Source organism: Platalea leucorodia (assembly GCF_965183815.1).
Source record: "Platalea leucorodia genome assembly, chromosome: W".
Taxonomy (NCBI): domain Eukaryota; kingdom Metazoa; phylum Chordata; class Aves; order Pelecaniformes; family Threskiornithidae; genus Platalea; species Platalea leucorodia.
In genome coordinates this window covers 38,158,984-38,178,699 of record NC_138859.1, presented here as the reverse complement: position 1 = coordinate 38,178,699, position 19,716 = coordinate 38,158,984, and the positions used below count along the sequence as shown (strand labels likewise).

Genomic DNA, 19,716 nt, shown 5'->3' with positions numbered 1-19,716 from the left:
TATCTCAATTGCATTTTCAGCCATCAAATCCATGTAGAAATGTCTCAGAAGTAATAATTCTCATGCACTGCTTTATCATCTTAAGTGAGCTCATAAAGAAGGAGAAAAGATTTTTGCTTTTTATAGATGTTTCCTGGCAGAATAGAATTTTACTTACTGGAAAATTATACTTAGTTTTAGTTTTGTATCTAGTACTACAACATACACCTTCGGCTGGGGCTGCACGGCTAGAAGGTGTGTCCCCTGGGTGGTGGATAGGGGATCCCTCTCTGGAGGGTGCACCGGATAAAATTGAAGAAGGTGCCGCGAACCAACGCAGCCTAAGGGAAGGCCACCCTGACAGAAAAACCACTGGCCCTCCAAGTCATGGGGGTTGGGCAGGAGGCCAACTACCTCCTCCTGGAAAAAAAAAAAAAAAAAAAAAAGTTGCAGAAACGACGAGCATCAACTTTCAAAAAAACCCCGAAATGGCGGAGATGGAGAAAATCAGTAATGAAGTGAGGAGGAGGAGATGGAACTGGATCGGTCATGTCTTGAGGAAAAAACCAACAGAAGACTGCGCTGTGGCCCTTGGGACTCCAGAGCACGCAGCTGCAGACCAATCGAAGTGGAAGAACGATGTTCGCGCCTTGTGTGCCTCCTGGCACTGAGAGAATTCAGATTCAGACTACAACATATGTATGTGTGCTCTTGGGTAGTTTTTTACACTTTTGGATTTGATTTGTTTGTTTGTTTGTTTGTTTGTTTTCTGTAGTAAAGAAGGCAACAAGACATAATTAATTTTCATAATTAACCTTCTACCTGACAAATAATGAATCGTCATTGTTGAAAAGACTTCATACCTAATGTTTGAAGGAAAAGGTATTGTTTTTATTTACCTGTTGAACACAATAAAGTGGCAAAATTACGTGTGTCTGTAAGCAGTGCAGCTACAATGCAAGGACATACATATACACTACACAACTGCAGGAACCAGGTGTGTTGGAAACTAATGATAACAAGGCCTTGCTATGTAGAAATAAGATTACGGGAGAGGTTTGTTGTTTTCCTTTAGTGAAGTCAGAGTAGGTTATAAGGAAACTTTTATAGCATACTGTTGTGATTGCTGTCTTTATGAAGACATAGAATGGCTCTGTATAAGCTTGGCAAATTCTGCCATATACCCTGATTTTTTTGTGTCAAAAGCTAAACACACTGAATGAATAGGTATGTTTGGGCAAATTATTGATATACAGAATTACAGTTCTTGAGTTCATTTATGAAAAAAGCTACAAGGTAGTTAAGATCTTATCATCTGACTTCCTGCCACACAGACTCTTTCTATCCAGTGCATGACTGTGATGAAAAAATATTGTTAGTAACTTAATATGGATTTTATCAAAGAGGCACTTACCACATTATTAGGGCTACCAATCTCATTATAGCCTCATTTAGGCTATCAAAGAAGTCTTTTAATGCCTGACCTTGCTCCTTCATGCTTCCAATTACCAGGCCAAAGCTTATTGAGAAAACCACCAAGCCAAGGGCATTCACTCCATTTACAGAACCTGGAACAGGAACTATTTCCTCTTTCATTCGCGTGAGGGTTTCCATTGCTTCTGACACATTACTTAATATGGAAGCCACTGTGGATGTGTCATTGGATGAAATATCTACTTTAAACATTCTCTTTTCATAGTTAGTTTTGAACTGGTAAGACAAAAAGAAAAGAAATATAGGAATTCTGTGAATTATAGCAAACAGGTAAAAATCACACATTAAATTATTAATTACTATTGTAGGACATTTGAATTCTTTGTGTAATATTTGTTGGTAGAATGTACTGTTATGAAAACCTAGCTTTCCTGAAAGCAACAAAAATCCTTATTAACTTCAAGAGCTAAAGTTTCACCTTTAGCTTCCAGAACTTGCATTCTCATAAATATGTCAAAATCAAAGATGCAGATTTGTCATGCTCATGAGTTTTGTGACAAAACTATTGATTCTTAGTTTGCATTTTTATAAATTGTTATTTTTCCCAACAACTTTTTTCCAGCTGTTAAATAAATAGGCCTTTTTTGGCTAGTTGAAATATTTTCATGTGCTTTGGAGTTTCCTTACTTTTTCATCTTTTTGAATTAGAAAAAGTTAGAGTGAAAGTAGCTGAAATATAACATACCTCTTTTTTCCTTTGCTATGGAAAAGCCATTAGTTTTGTCTGCTTTGCAGTAACAAATCACCACTTTTCTTAATTAAGAACCTTAAATAGTTCCATTATGGAATGGGCAAATCAATTTTGAAATCTCAATATGCTCCTAAATGTCTACTTTGAAAACCAGTCTTTCACCACCTAATACTTTACCAAAGAGAAATATGTATCCTGAATATTTCTCTCTGGGCCCAAAAAGCCCTGCAGTCATGTCCTGATTAAATTCTTTTGAGCAAAGAATACTAAATATCACTAGTAAAATGTTTCTAATGTATCTCAGGATGCTAAATTCCATATTAAAGCAATGGGATGCTGGTGTCAAGGTTATTCACCAATTTTGGATTTTTATTCCTTTGAGCCTGCCAACAAAAAAACCCCAAATATTAAGTCCAGGAGCTGTAGTATTATTAGTAATATTTGGAAACTGTTGCACACTCTTAAAGTATTTGAGCGAAATGGAGTACTTATGACTAAGATGGGAAACCTGAATATCAGCATCTAGCAACACTGACCTAGTTGTCTGTTATTTTCCACACCTGAATAGTTTTGATGCATTCCACATAGTTGCTGTATCCCCTGAAGGCTTCAAGCCTTTCAGAACTTCAAGTAAAACTTGCTTAGAGGAGATTTATGGAAAATGTCTGAATAAGATGTAGCAGAACAAATCTCCATGGAGGTTAGATATTCTTGAGTTTTAAATGAAATTTGCTAAAAAGTTTTAAGACTTGGGCTGTGGTTAGAGTAGACAGCTGAGCTGTTCCAACAGTTGGCTGACATGAAAAAGCACAGTTCCACTTCCTCACCCCCTCCCATCCAACCTGTGATAATTTCTCCTCTGTGTCAGTTCTAGTTTGATCTCTCCGTGAGTCAATCCTACTCTTTAAATTTGCAGAAAACTTGTCAAGCAAAAAAGTAGCCATTTTTTGGTAAAGGCTATGGAGGTGAATCAGCTCATTCAGGAATCAGATGAATGCCAGAGAGGGCAAAACACTGAGACAGGGACTATACAGCCAGGGAAGGAGGGATGGGATTGCCCCTTTAAGTGACAGAGAGGTATTAGAGTGGAAATTATCTAGAAGTTACCACTGAAGGAATTTTATTTCAGTCATGACAGGAGTGTTAAAATACTGCCTAACACTGTACATCAAACAGTTTTTTTTAAAAAAAATGTGTGTGGGTATGATAATTGTGTTATATGTATATTTTTATTACTGTTTTAAAGTAGGAAAAAAAGTTGGGTAAAAAATCCTTAATGCAAATATCTGAAGGGTGTAATTATGCTGGACTTGTGGGCATGCAGATTAGACAAACATAAAAAAGCAAGCTGCTTAATGAGGACTGGAATTAAAGCCTAATTTTCTACCACATTTCCTATTCATTTCCTACTTTCCCTAGACACATCATAACTGTCTTTGTCCTGATTCTTCTCCATTACCCTCAGGTCCTACCTATTTGACTAGGTCAAAAGCAACACGATACAGCTATTAGACAGTGTTAGATGTGTGCTGCCTGGCTGAATGTCTGCTGCCTGTTGGAACAGGTTAAGAGCTAAGTCATAAATTGCTTTTCTTTCAGTGGTAGCACAATTTTGATTTCTCTGAGACTTGTCCTCCCCCTCCCTCCTCTGTCAAATTAGGTTGGAATTGGCCACTGGGCTCAAAAATTACAAGAAGGGACTGAGAAAAAGTTGGGCAGCTACAGGGGAGAAAGCACAATCACAAGAAGTTTCTTACCTTTAAAAACCCAGTTAGAAATCATTTTAGGTTATAATAAGCATATTCATTCTTTTTTGTGCTGATTCTGGAATTCTGTCCCAGCAGGAGGATGCCTTTAATCCTTTATTAGTTAAGTCTCTTTTGGGATATAATATGGATTTTAGGACCTCACTTAGCAAAGTCTGGTTTTGTTTCAGCTACTAGACTGGTACACAGAGATGTAGATCTTATCTGTTGACTCATCCTTTTGGTCAGACTTAAGTATTCAGAAATGTTAGCTTTAGCCTAAGGAGACTAGTCTTTGTAGAACCCTTTCCAGAAACGGTTTATTTAGAGTGAGATTCAAAATGGCAATCTGAGCAACAGGAATCAGAGCAACTTTATTTGCTCTGAGACAGTAATTTGAGCTAGTCTTTCTTTCATTATTGCTAAATGAGGTTAAGGATAACTTTGTGGATGTGTCTCTCTTCTTATGCTCAAAGTTGTCTATCAAAAGTCATGAGAAGGTTCCTGGTGAAGCAAAAGAAATTAGGGAAAACCAAATATGGGAAATGCAAAGGAGATATCTACCAAAGAAAAAGTGTAGGTTGAGGTTTATTCTTGTTAGTGCTTATTCAGGTGACACTTAAGGCAAAATACAAGATTGCTTGACCACCACAAAACAAATGTTCTGTGTGTGGAATGGTAAAAAAGCCAACTGTTTATAGGAAGTGACAGGATGAAAGAGCACCTTCAAGAGGACAGGAAATGTCAAAGGTTTTGAAATAGATGAGGTAATAGCAGAGTTGACTATTACTGCCTGACCAACCTAGTGGCCTTCTATGATGGAGTGGATGAGGGAAGAGCTATGGATGTCATCTATCTGGACTTCTGTAAGGCCTTTGACATGGTCCCCCACAATATCCTTCTCTCTAAATTGGAAGGATATGGATTGGATGGGTGGACTGTTCGGTGGATAGCAAACTGGCTGGATGGTCGCATCCAGAGGGTAGTAGTCAATGGCTCAATGTCCAGATGGAGAACAGTGACGAGTGGTGTCCCTCAGGGGTCTGTTCTGGGGCCAGTGCTGTTCAATATCTTCATCAATGACATAGTGGGATCGAGTGCACCCTCAGCAAGTTTGCAGATGACACCAAGCTGAGTGGTGCAGTTGACACGCCTGAGGGACGGGATGCCATCCAGAGGGACCTGGACAAGCTGGAGAAATGGGCCTGTGTGAACCTCATGAGGTTCAACAAGGCCAAGTGCAAGGTCCTGCACCTGGGTCGGGGCAATCCCCAGTATCAATACAGGCTGGGGGATGAAGGGATTGAGAGCAGCCCTGAGGAGAAGGACTTGGGGGTACTGGTGGAGGAAAAACTGGACATGAGCTGGCAACATGCGCTCGCAGCCCAGAAAGCCAACCGTATCCTGGGCTGCATCAAAAGAAGCGTGGCCAGCAGGTCGAGGGAGGCGATTCTGCCCCTCTCCTCTGCTCTGGTGAGACCCCACCTAGAGTACTGCATCCAGCTCTGGAGGGTCCAGAGGAGGGCCACAAAAACGATGAGAGGGATGGAACACCTCTGCTATGGGGAAAGGCTGAAAGAGCTGGGGTTGTTCAGCCTGGAGAAGAGAAGGCTGCGGGGAGACCTTATTGCAGCCTTTCAATACTTAAAGGGGGCTTATAAGAAAGATGGGGACAGTCTTTTTAGCAGGGCCAATAGCGACAGGACAAGGGGTAATGGTTTTAAACTAAAAGAGGGTAGATTCAGACTAGATATAAGGAAGACATTTTTTACAGTGAGTGTGGTGAAACACTGGAACAGGTTGCCCAGAGAGGTGGTAGATGCCCCATCCCTGGAAACATTCAAGGCCAGGCTGGATGGGGCTCTGAGCAAGCTGATCTAGTTGTGGATGTCCCTGCCAATTGCAGGGGGGTTGGACTAGATGACCTTTAAAGGTCCCTTCCATCCCAAAGCATTCTATGATTCTATGATTCTACTACTTTGCAGAGAAACTGGTGATAGAGATAATTTTGTGAGCTTTTATGAGACCCCTACTTTCAGGCAGATCCCTGCTGTATCTTGGTGGGAATCAGAGCTACCAGCTGTTCATTTAGCTCAAACTGACATTCTAATATCACACTGTGATTCTGCAGATTCTTGTTCTTTTGCAACATTCACTAATGGAAGAAATTAGACAAAGAAAAACTGCTCATATAACACATTGTAGGCTTAGGGGTCTCAGAAGAGCTGGTTATGTTTTACTAGAAGTCCACACACCGACACTGATATTCTGTGATGGGCTAGACAACCTCACTGAAGTCCTGTCATTTCTGAGGATGTTTGGTGCGTTTTGTCTCCAGGCAGAGGTATTTTTGCCTGGTAAGATTTTAGATGCAAAATACTCATAAAGTTTTCCTTAAGTTCATGTATAGAAAAGAAATTAGGAACAGGGTAAATATTATTTGATATATATTAATACTAATAGCTTTCTATTAACAACCTTATCTGCAAGTAAAATATAAAAATAATGGCATTTCTGAACTTTGTTACAAGACAGTGCTAATGAACAACTTCAAAAGGAATTTTAATTATCTCATTATGAAATAGACAATATATTTACTTTCTTGCATAATATAATGAATTAGTTGTTTACACTTTTATTATTCTTTTGTTTTCATTAGTAGTACAACATACCCACAGCCATTTGACTTGAATATATTGCATGATTTTTTAAGAAGCAGAATTATACCATGGCAGTAGCACATTCCAGTTGTTAACTTGCAGAGAAGGTTATTGAATGGGTAACTGCTCTGAAAACTCATGATTTACTGTCAGTACTCTGAGATAGTATAATTAGCAATGTCTGTGCTAAGTCACTATGGTGATATTGGTTTTAGTGAATGATGATTTTAAAAGCAACATGTTTGCTTAAATGCAAGCCTAAAAAAATGAAAATAAATTAAAATAAGGCAGTGATATCCCATCTTCCTGATTAATTTTTTCTTTCCTTTCCATATGGACATGTGTGAAAGCATTCTAAATTGTCTGCAGAACAGCTGATGACACAGGTTAAAATATATCTTGACTAGCCAAAACTATCACAAGGAATAGACAGCATATATTGGTTAGTATTCATGTCTGGATGTGTGATTAACACTTCCATTCCCCTTGATAAGAATGAGTTCAGGAAAGAATATTAATTAAAAATAGCTCAGAAGAAATGCAGTTATCAGATGCACCTTTCTAGTTCTTTAAGCTTCGGCTGGCATCAAATTCCACCTGTTCACAACAGAATGACCCTTCCCAAATTGTTAGACTGATTCTGCTTCTCTTGATGTCCCAAGTTCTTTTGTGTTTCTTTTGGCTTTTGATATATCCCCAGAGCACAGCAGAAAGAACAAGCAGTATCTGCCTAACAAGCAGGCTGCTTACAACTGCTTAGCTGCATGATAGATAGCATCTTTGAATTTAGCAAAGAAAGAGAAATGAAGAAATAATGGTTAGAGTTGAAAGATAAATCCAAGGATTTATTTAGATATCCCCAAATTGTGGGTCAATATAGGAGTATAGAGAAGATTTTGAACAAAGTAATCTAGTTTTAGGTAAGTGTGGAATATTTATCAGCAGTCAGTTACTGATAAAAATCACAAAAGCCCCCAAACGATCAGTGCATAGTGAAGGTAGCAACATATGTCATATGGAAATAACCAGCACCAGAAAGTATGCTGTTTGAATTAACAATCTGCTATTTCCAGTGATCCCTATCTGCCACTAATTTAATTGGAGGAGGTCCTGATAGAGACAGGGTGCCAACAGGACTTTGGTCTTTCACAGGGAGAGAGAGAGTAACTAGTGGAGAACAGAGTGAAGCTAAAGCTCAACATTTTCCAGATTATTCTTTTTAATTTGATCTGCTAGGCAGAGGCGGCTCTTAGTCCCCCTAGACTTTCCTGGGGCATGGGGCTGAATGCCACCAGCTAGACCTGAAATGTTTTTTCTGATTCACAGCTGAAAGGTTTGCATGTAAGGATTTCCTTAGCTTTCCCATGGTAGCAGAGGAGCTACAGGGGTGGCTTCTGTGAGAAGATGCCAGAAGCTTCCCCCATGTCCGATAGAGACAGTGCCAGCTGGCTCCAAGATGGACTCACCGCTGGCCAAGGCTGAGCCAATCAGTGATGGTGGTAGCACCTCTGTGATAACATATTTAAGAAGGGGGAAAAAAACCCGCTGCACAAGAGCAACCAGAAGAGAGGAGTGAGAATATGTGAGAGAAACAACTCTGCAGACACCAAGGTCAGTGAAGAAGGAGGGGGAGGAAGTGCTCCAGGTGCCGGAGCAGAGATTCCCCTGCAGCCCGTGGTGAAGATCATGGTGAAGCAGGTTGTCCCCCTGCAGCCCATGGAGGTCCACGGTGGAGCAGATGTCCACCCTGCAGCCCATGGAGGACCCCACACTTGAGCAGGTGGATGTGCCCTGAAGGAAGCTGTGACCCCATGGAGACCCCACGCTGGAGCAGGCTTTCTGGCAGGACCTGTGGCTCCGCAGGGGACCCACGCTGGAGCAGTCTGTTCCTGAAGGACTGCACCCCACGGAAAGGACCCATGCTGGAGCAGTTCGTGAAGAACTGCAGCCCGTGGGAAGGGCCCACATTGGAGAAGTTTGTGAAGGATTATCTCCCATGGGTGGGACCCCACGCCGCAGAAGGGGAAGAGCATGAGGAGGAAGGAGCAGCAGAGACAACGCATAATGAACTGACCGCAACCCCCATTCCCCATCCCCCTGCGCTGCTCGGGAGGGGAGGAGGTAGAGAATTCAGGAGTGAAGTTGAGCCCAGGAAGAAGGGAGGGGTGGGGGGAAGGTGGTTTTAGTTTTGTTCTTATTTCTCATTATCCTACGTTGTTAATTGGCAATAAATTAAACTAATTTCCCCAAGTTGAGTCTGTTTTGCCTGCGATGGTAATTGCTGAGTGATCTCTCTGTCCTTATCTCGACTCATGAGTCTTTCGGCATATTTTCTCTCCCCCTGTCTAGTTGAGGAGGGGAAGTGATAGAGCAGCTTGGTGGGCACCTGGCAGCTAGCCAAGGTCAACCCAATACACTTTCTCTCCTACAGGGGCTCCTCCTGGCTTCTGGGATCTACAATGAGGGGGGCTTTTTTGGAGGGGAAAGGGCATTTTGTTCCACCATTCTTCCTGTTTCTGGGGAAGAAAATGTGCAAAGAAGAGGAAGAAGAAGCAAGAAGAGGCAGCTTTGTTTGCCTCACAGACTTGCTGGGAAAAAAGAACAGGAAAGGCAATCTAAAGGACCAGAAGACTAAATGAGAAGCAGCAGAAAATTTAGGAAGATCCTTCCTAAATGTGTCCTAAGGTCCCAGTCTTCCTTCCTGACTCTTCTTCTCCCAGCAGTAATCTTATAAAAGGTTTCCTAACACCATCTAGAAGCCCTCCCCACCTTGGTTACCCCTCTCCACACAGCACTTCCATTTCATTTTGCAGGAGAGCAATTCCATGTCCAGAAAACTAATTTTGCTTCACTAAAATGAATTACGCAAAGGAAAGTACAATTTTCCACATGTTAGTGTTACAAATTTGAGTAACAGTTGATCTTTTGAGGTTAAAAAGCTTTGAAATGATAGTTGGTCCTGTGTGTTAGTGGAGCTGCTTTGGGAGGTGCTTGCTACTGATGGAGAAATAACAGGTTCAGAATTTGCTGTGATTTGAATGTGGAGTGTATATGCCAGTGATGGTTTCCAGGTATGCAAATCTGTGGATCAGTATTACGCCTTTGAGTGTGGACTACTATGAGTAGTAGTGTGTTTTGTGTTTGGGTCAGCAAACATGGTGTTACAGAACCAGATTAGTGCCAGATGGATCATCCTTCTTCATAAATCTTCTGAGAAACATATGAGAAACTTGATGTAAACTTTTGAAAAGAAAGTTATGGAGTCAGATGTACAAAGTCATCTGGATACCTATGAATCTTACACATACTTGTTTCTCCTGTAAAATGTTTTTAGTGTAACAAATCTGGTTCAACAAAATAACTTATGCCTAAAAATCTAGGGTTTTGTACCTGATTCAAAAGGTAATAGTATCAGTATGACAGATTTAAAATCCTGGTGTTTCAGTAAGCATATCTGCTGATGAAAGTCAGAAAAAACTTTCATTAAACATTTCCTGGTTTTTGAACCATTTTTAGGAGATCCCTTTAAGCTGTAAAGCACATGAGAAATACAATATACTTAATGTAAACAGAATCTGCAGGACATCTTTAATTAAGAACATAGATTTAGGACTGCTAGTCACTGAGTTGAGTTTCCTGTAGTTGTAGGATACTTTATTGAATGATTTTTTCAAGTCGTATCTCAAAACTGATGAGGTAGTTTGTTCCCACAACTCCTAAATGAAGATTTTTCCGGGACCTCACCTTTTAAGTAATGAAGGTTAAAAACCTTACTAATTCCCACTTTAAATTCAGTCATAGTGTTTTCCATTTCTTCTTGTATAAACATTTTTTGTTATCTTATACAGCTCTGTTCCCACTTTGTTTTTTGTATCTGAATAGTTTCTAAAGCAAGCTTCTTTTTGCTTTATACACTGTGTTCTTTTGAACAGCAACTCCTCTCTCCATTGTGCTTATTTTACATTAATCTTCCTTGAATGTAATGATCAGAATATACCCAGTATTCCAGACAGTCACATTCCTCTTGTTTTATTTCCTCTCTTGGAGTTATGTCACCTAATATATCCTAGAGCTGAATTAGAGGGGTTTTAATTTTTTTTTTCTTTCTGATGATGACTTCCCATCTAAAAGCAGAAATTACAGTTAATTTCTAAATGTTTATTTCACATGTGATGAAAAGCTACCAGGAGATAACTGAACATGCAAGAGCCAATTCACTTTGTTCTTGTGACTTTATAGTGTTACAGTGTGCCAGGGACATACTACCTTCTTTGGTGTTTGTTAGATATCTCGATACAAAGTGCTTTGACTTTCTTGTCATCTGTAAATTTCATTGTGTGCATCCTGTGGCAAAGTCATTCATTAAAATATCAATTGAGATATGCCCAGTCCTTCAGCAACTTCCATTGCTATCTCCACAAATTTTACAATTCTCACAATAATCTTATCCCCTGCTCAACTATTTCATTTCCCTTGTATTAAAAACTCTGTTTTACAGAAGTCTAAAGAGATTAGAGCCATTGCACTTCTGTGGCACCAAAAAAAAAAAAAAAAGAAAAGAAGAAAATGAGCAATCTTGTGGAAGAAAGATGGAAGATTATTTTGGTACAATCTGTTTCAGAAACCCAAGCTGTTCTTTACCTTTTTTTTCATATATTTTTCATTTATTACTAAGTCTTTACTCTTTACTTCAAGGTACTTGTATTCTTCAGTACAACCAAGATCAGACTAATGGGTTATTAACTGCTTAAATCAATTCCCAAATCTTTTTGAAATTGCAATTTGAAAGGCGTTATGTTTGCTTTCACCAGTTATAGATAATAACTTCCCAACTTGACAGATTTATTAAAAATACTTGCTGCTAGAACTGTAACTTTATGCCCTAATTCTTTTATAATTTTGAAATAAAAATGATGTCATTCTCTGACTTTATTACATTAAATTCTTTTAATTTTGTTTCTAGTTTAGATATATAGTTTATAGTTTAGATACTTTTGTATTTCTGTACTGCTCTTCTGCATCACTGTCCTTACTGAAAACAGAGGCATAGCATTTGTTGGTTTTGCACCTGGGACTAGTTTATCTTTAATCTTGACCAAATCTTTAATCTAGAAAGTCACTGCTTTTTGTTGGTCTCTGTTTATGTAACTAAAGAAAATGTTACTGTTTCTTTTCAATTCTTCTGCAAGATGTAACTCAGCTGGAAAGTTTCTACTTTATCCTCTTGCTTCTTGACCTCCATATTCCAGCTTTTTTTAATTGCTACAGCAATAACTGGTAAATAATATCAGTTCAAGATTGTCTGTGGGGTCAATATGAAGCAATTAGATTATGGCAATATACATTATAGGTTTCACTGAAACTATAATGTTCTCTTCTTAAAGGAGGAATGTAACTAGTTACTATTATTTTCTCTGTAGAACAGTTAAGGTTAAGACCAGGCTAATGATAGAGGAAATTGGGAAGCAACATAGAAAGAACATTCCTGTGCACTCCTACCATAGGTGACAGGAAGTCCCCTAGTTTGTTTTTGTTATTGATGTCCGCAAAATTGTTGCCTCAGTTTCTAACCTATGCACATTTCCCACATGACATTCTTGAACATCTTCCAGTCTTTGTACAGATGGTACATATCACAGTATCTCCCAATTTAACATAACACTATTTTTGAAAAGTAAATTCTGTATTGACTTTATTGAAGCTTGCTGTAGACTTTTCAATTTTCAAAATTTGACATTTTGAAAAAACTTATTTTTTGATTTGCTGTGCCAGGTGTGTTTTCTTCACTTCCCATAGCAAATACTGAGACGATATGACTGAAAACAAAGCACAGATTTGGTTGGGGTTTTTTTGGTGACAGCTGGTAGGATACATAAGATTTGTTTCTGCTGTAAGTACAAGTACATGAAATTTCTAAAGAAAATACTATTACATTTCAATCTCTTACTTTATTCTGTGTTTTAGTTGGAAATAAATAATCATTTTTACCTGTTTAAAGCAAGCTTCCACCAGATTTGGAGGGAACATATTTCTGTGAAAAAGAAAGAAAATAACATCAGAAGTAATAAGACTCTAGTAATACTTTAAGTAGTGGCACAGCTAATAAAAGAACAGCTAATTTTCAAAGGAATCCTAACACAAATATGTAATCGTGTATACAGTGAGTAGAGCTTTGCATATAGCATTGGCCTGGTTAGCTTTATCAGCATGAAATGTAGTAGGGTTGGATAGGTCCTGTGAATTGCAATCTCTATATCCAATATTGTATAGCAGGTCTGGTTATGGAGCAGAATATTAGCTAAATTACCAAATGAACAAAGCTCTGTGGGTCAGTGATGACTTTTAATTTTGTATTTATTAATGCTGTCTGAATCCAGATGAATAAAAAGTTATTAATATTTAATGCATTTCTACTTCTCAAACAATTTTTGCACTCATGTAGTTTAGTACATCATGACATTTATCACTTGATTTAGAGTCTTGTCGTGATTAAGAAATAAATATTTCTGAAGTTTAAGTATTCTTTAATAATAACACATACACATATAATTATATATGTGTGTGTATACTTGTTACATATGGGGATTTGCTTGTTTGCTTTCCAGAATGGTGACATTTCTGAGGGAATTAGAAGCACCCTAACTGAATAAATCTTGAGGAATCTGAGCGCAAACCTCTTCATGGGTCTTTCTGAAGTCCCCCTTCCTGGCAGCATGACTCTTGGAGGCCTTTCTCCATGTCTCTGGCTTCTCCAAATGGGTTAGTGGAACACAAAATTTTGGTGGCTTACCTGTGGAAAAGCTCCCGAGTTCAAAACCTCAGTTTCCCTACACCCTGGAATACATCTGTGACATATTAGCTCTATAAAAGAATCATAGAATCATAAAATAATTTAGGCTGGAAAAGACCTTTAAGATCATTGAGTCCAACCGTTAACCTAGCACTGCCAAGTCCACCACTAAACCATGTCCCTAAGCATCTCATCTACCTGTCTTTTAAATACCTCCAGGGATGAGGACTCAACTACTTCCCTGGGCAGCCTGTTCCAATGCCTGACTACCCTTTCGGTGAAGAAGTTTTTCCTAATATCCAACCTAAACCTCCCCTGGTGCAACTTGAGGCCATTTCCTCTCGTCCTATCGCTTGTCACTTGGGAGAAGAGACCAACACCCACTTTGCTACAACCTCCTTTCAGGTAGTTGCAGAGGCACTGCAGAGTCTCTGAGCAAGGAGAAAACAAGCTTTTATATTTGTGCCCCTCTATTTCAAGCATTTTACTTGCCTGTTCCTGGAATTTATTTCCCATCCATACAATTTAACAAGGTTGAGTAGATGCACCCAGACTGGCGGCTGCAATTTAAAATTAAGATTAATAACTAAATCAGGGATTCAAGTGAAGTGATAAAACTGTCAAAAGTTGGAAGTAAGGGAAAACAGAGGAATTTGGTAATAAAGATTGTGCTATGGAAGGAGGGGGAAAGACCCATGCAGATAGCAGAACAGAAGTCTTTCTTCTGTGCGTGAAAGAAATAATCTTTCTTTCTTTGAATACTAAAAGCAGTTTCTTCCCTTGCAACAGCCTGATTTGAAAATAAATCCATGTATTCTTTTGTAGCATTGTAGGGGTTAGTGATATTGGTAAGAAATTTGGCTAATTTAAGCAGTCACTGTCTAAAATTCTCTACTTTCCTTCTCATGTGAATCTAAATATTAGTGTCATCGTTATTGGTACAGAAAATGTGCAATATCATAGCCATACCTGATTAAATCAAGAAAGGCATCTGCTGCTGTCACTTGAACAATTTTGCCTTCTCTGTGCATGTTTTCTTTAGTACCTTTCCCAGGGTGGATGATGACCACAATGATTATACCAATCAATACAGCAATGATCGTAGTACTCATGTAGTAGACTACTGCTCGGACTCCCATCTTCCCTGATGCTTTACTATCCAGGGCAGAAATTCCTAGTAAATTTAAGCACAAGGACATTCACCTCATACAGTTGTGAGTAAAGACTATAAACTCAGCATGATGAAAATGGCTTTCTGGGAAGAGTTTTGATGACCAGTATATTTAAAGCTACCCAAGGTAAGTTGGCCCTCTTTTGCAGCTTGTACTGCCACTGTCTTCCCATCCCACCCCTAATGCTTGTTATGACATAATTTTCTATTACAAGAGTCGCAGCTTTCTGTGCTTTGTTAGCACTTGTTAAAAGCAAAGATTATTGGTCTAATGCAGTGTGGCACTCCCTATATTCCAGTGAGCCAATTCATGGTTTTTGATTAGCATAGTTACCATAGTCTGAAAAATGTACCTTAGAAATGTGCTGCACTGAATTTGTAATGCTAAGAAAGAAAACAGAGTACTCTCAAGTAATGTTGATAATGTTTGCTACAATTAATGTGTATGAAGAGTTTTCTTCAATCCCTAATGGAACAACCTAAGTTTACCTCTGTCCTAAGCCATGGGAGTTTAAAATAGATTAAATGCTGTTAGCTTGTTTCAGAAAATCCTTACTATTGTATGAATAAGCATTTAGAGTCTTTTATAAGCTTTGCAAAACTTGTGACATTACTCCTAATTCTTGGCTTTTCTTAATGCATCTGATCTAATATGAATACTAGGGTGCTCGGTATTGCATCTGCTAAAGTTCACGAGATTGCACCAACAGGGCTGCACTGTGTTTTTTAAATGAAGGTGAAGTTCTGCCAGGAAGAGAGTTCTGAATTTCTGAGAAGGAGTGTCTCATGAGGACCGTCGGAAATGCTCTTTCTCTTTCCAAACAGGTGCAGTTAGTGTTCCTCTCCTTAAAATGCCCCTTTGCTCCCTCTCCTTAAAATTTCAAGTAGTTAATAACTTTCCCATACTTCATCTGGAGGGCTACACCATCTGTCTCAAAACAGTGCTGGTGTTTCTTGTTGGAATCATGCTTTCAAAGTGCAGAATGAAGAAAGAGGTCAGGAAAAGATCTCTTTGCTTTATCTCCTCCTATGTACCTCTATATGGCACTGTCTAATCCAAACTTTTGCGGACTGCCCAGATATTTATCTAGATGCCATCTTTGAATATATAGAAGATAATGAAAGTTGCCTACTGTCAGCTCTGGATACTTATCTCAGAGGAGAAAGTATTTAAAATAAGGCAAAAGGACTGTGTGAATATAAATAGTATGGAAACATAAAACTAGAATCATGGCCTGGCAAAACTAAATATTTTCTCAAAATGCTTATCATTGTAGATATATCATACTTCTGTCTATCTTCTAAAGGAGGAAATATGTGCTACTGGAGTTACAGTGAAACTACTCTAGATAGACACTGATGTAACTGAGATCAAGGCTGTGTTCCAGGCTCTGATCAAATCTTCAAAGTATAAAACCAATTACATGCTTCATACTTACCCTTTCATTTCAGCTAGGGCTTGCCTGTCCTTTCGGCAGAAGCAATTAGAGCCAGTAAGATCTGCACCCACAAAATGAATTGCAAAGGGTGATTACTAGATTTGCACCCTGAATTGCTTGATTTATATGTGCCATTGTAGTGGAAGAACAAAGTGTTACAGGCACAGGAAGAAACTGAAAATGGAAAACCAACATTTGAAGCATTTGATCCTTCATTTCTTTGCTCAGCTTTTCCATCAGTAAAACTGGATGATAATGCTTGTGGTAAGTTTACATTTATGTTTTGAAATTCTGTATGGGAAATGGTAAATGCTACCAAGTAATAAACAGTTATTTTTACAAACAGGAAGTAAATCCTATAGCCAATCTTGTCAGTGGATGGAGTTTTGGTTTTTTAGAGTCCTCAAAATAATGCAAATGCAAAATAATGCAGATATAATTAACCAATGCATAAAAATAAAGTTAAGAATTGTTGGAGTCTTTCAGAGCTGCTACTGAGTTGTACAATGTTTATATCAGACAACATTTGTTGTAAATTTTATTTTTAAAGTATCAGTATATAACTTAAAAGAAAGGGTAATTTAAAAAGTGAAAAACGAATGCATGCATACTAGTCCTGTCAACTTTGTCTTTATATATTTTAATTGCTGTTTTATGTTCTTACTTGCTATTTCTAAAGTAGTAGCAATGGGCTGTGTAGTTTTTTCATTTTAGCTAAGATCAACTTTAAACTTGGTTTACATCCTGAGCATGAAAAGGTAAATTTAACCTATATAGTTTGGTGAGATTTGGAAATGCACAGATGTTAAATCAGTCAGTTCCCAGTATCCTGCCCTTATCAGGTAATAGATTCAGGACCAGATGCTGAGCACTGTCAGTCTAGAGGGTTTGTAGGCATATGTGCTTACTGCTTTAACCAAGCCTAATTTTCTTTGTACTCCACACTTGATACTGGGTTGAGTCTCTTACACTCCAAAAATCACTAGGAGTCAGTGTAGGGCATGTCTTACCACTAAAGATTGCTGTATTGAAGGATTAGAGCTTGTGATCCTATTTCTTTCTTGGACTGATTTTGGGATTGAGTGGTGAACTGTGTGCAAGTGGTATGTCAGGGAGCAAGAGTCGTGCTCTTTTCTTTATAAGCTGCTTTCCAGCTTGGTTTCCTATTATGCACTCCGGCTGTGACTACACAACCCCTTATTTTAGGTTGCTCAGTCTCATTTCTGCTCTTGCTTATCATATAAATTACTTCTCAGCCTGAAAATAGGGGACAGCAATTCCTCTCTTCTTGAGCTCTAACCGCTCATGGCATGTATAGCAGTAAGCATTCAAAGCAGAGGGATGACAGGCATAAGTAAAAACAAAAGCTATATGAGGAAGAAGCAAGTTCTCACCTCAGAGAGCCCTTACTGGGGAGCTGCCGGGCAGCCTTCCCTCCCACTAACGTTAATGGGAACTCAGGGAACTCACAAGAGGGACACTCAGTATCCTCCAGGGCTGAAAATGCAAAGGCTTCCAGCATACCAACAAGAATTATCCAAAAAATATTTAAAATCTGTTTGTAAAACATGAGAAAATGAAGGGGTTTGTTTTCTTTACATTTTAAGATGTTGACAAGATTTCTTAGAGCTGAATGGGTCTCTGGAAGGGTTTCATGTCAGGGTCTGGAAGCTTTCATGTATCACAGACCATTGTATCCTCAGTGTGTCCTTTCACAGCCAGCCAGCAAAACTCCCATTGTCACACGGGAGATGTATGTGCCCCTTTCATCCTGTTCGCTGCTCTCTCCTCCACAGGGTTTTTGGCTCCAGCACCTCTGCCTCCTCTCTTCCCCTCCCCTCCCTTTCCCCAGGGGGCCTGGGAAACTTTGCTGTGCCACCTGTCCCCATGCACATGGAAGCCTTGAAGTTGTCAAGGCAACCCCGAGCAGAGCACCTGTAATTTCTCCCAGCATGTGCATGCACACAACATGAATGGGAATGATTTTTTATGTATTGCTGGGGAGGGAGGGAAGGGAAGAAAGAAGGGGGCAGGCATAAGTCTAAAACTGCAAATAAACCCAAGCCCTTACCCCGTCCTCTCCTTTCACCTACTCTTTCTCTCTCTTGAGAAATAAGTGAGGAATCAGTCACACTGTGGGTGAAATAAAGACATGACAAGGAGTTCTCCAGAGTGTCAGGACAAAAAGCAAAGCACTATGTTATTCTTTAACAAAGGCATTACAGAAGAAATTAAAATATTTTAGGATGTAGGAAAGGCAGCAAGCAAGTAAGTAGGGTATTGTAAGAGAAGGAGAAAGAGAGAGAAAGGATGCAGGGAAAAGGAGAAAAAATCTAGTTAGGACAATTTGTTAAAAATGTTGAATTGTTAATCTGATAGTTCTGACTGTTCACCTGACTTGATCATGGTTCTGCAAATTAGCATGAACTAAACATGGAATCATAGAATCATAGAATTGTTAAGGTTGGAAAAGACCCTTAAGATCATCAAGTCCAACCACTAACCTATCACTGCCAAGTCTTCACTAAACCATGTCCTCGAGCACCACGTCTACCCTTCTTTTAAATACCTCCAGGGATGGAGACTCAACCACTTCCCTGGGCAACCTGTTCCAATGCTTGACCACCCTTTCGGTGAAGAAGTTTTTCCTAATATCCAACGTAAACTTCCCCTGGCACAGCTTCAGGCCATTTCCTCTCGTCCTATTGCTTGTTACTTGGGAGAAGAGACCGACCCCCACCTTGCTACAACCTCCTTTCAGGTAGTTGTAGAGAGCAATAAGGTCTCCCCTCAGCCTCCTCTTCTCCGGAGTAAACAACCCCAGCTCCCTCAGCCGCTCCTCATAAGACTTGTTCTCTAGACCCTTCACCAACTTCGTTGCCCTTCTCTGGACATGCTCCAGCACCTCAATGTCCTTCTTGTAGTGAGGGGCCCAAAAATGAACACAATACTCGAGGTGCGGCCTCACCAGTGCCGAGTACAGGGGCACTATCACCTCCCTGGTCCTGCTGGCCCCACTATTCTTGATACAGGCCAGGATGCCATTGGCCTTCTTGGCCACCTGGGCACACTGCTGGCTCATGTTCAGGCAGCTGTCAACCAACACCCCCAGGTCCTTTTCTGCCAGACAGCTCTCCAGCCATTCCTCCCCAAGCCTGTAGCATTGCATGGGGTTGTTGTGACCCAAGTGCAGGACCCGGCACTTAGCCTTGTTGAATCTCATGCAGTTGGTCCCGGCCCAACGATCCAGCCTGTCCAGGTCCCTCTGTAGGGCCTTCCTGCCCTCCAGCAGATCGACACTTCCACCCAGCTTGGTGTCATCTGCAAACTTACTGAGGGTGCACTCGATCCCCTCATCCAGATCATCAGTGAAGATATTGAACAGGACTGGCCCTAACACTGAGCCCCGGGGAACACCACTCGTGACCAGTTGCCAACTGGATTTGACTCCATTCACCACCACTCTCTGGGCTCGGCCATCCAGCCAGTTTTTAACCCAGCGCAGAGTGCACTTATCCAAGCCATGAGCAGCCAGTTTCTCCAGGAGAATGCTGTGGGAGACAGTGTCAAAGGCCTTACTGAAGTCCAAGCAGACAACATCCACAGCCTTCCCCTCATCCACTAAGCGGGTCACCTTGTCATAGAAGGAGACCAGGTTAGTGAAGCAGGACCTCCCTTTCATAAACCCATGCTGGCTGAGCCTGATCCCCCGGTTATCCCGCACGTGCCGCGTAATGGCACTCAAGA

General features: G+C 39.9%; 1 protein-coding gene across 4 annotated transcripts in view; it reads right to left on the bottom strand.

Annotated features, from left to right (window-relative positions):
* The window catches only part of LOC309602043 (excitatory amino acid transporter 1-like), a gene marked incomplete at both ends in the record, with an annotated part of 97,801 nt that overhangs the window by 13,040 nt on the left and 65,045 nt on the right, over positions 1-19,716 (bottom strand). For 3 of the 4 annotated variants that reach the window (XM_082335332.1, XM_082335333.1, XM_082335334.1), the window contains 3 exons: positions 1,394-1,689; positions 12,558-12,600; positions 14,329-14,533. In XM_082335332.1, coding sequence (XP_082191458.1) covers positions 1,394-1,689; positions 12,558-12,600; positions 14,329-14,533 — 544 coding nt within the window. The remainder of the gene's footprint in view (positions 1-1,393; positions 1,690-12,557; positions 12,601-14,328; positions 14,534-19,716) is intronic. The other variant, XM_082335335.1, reaches the window with a different exon arrangement.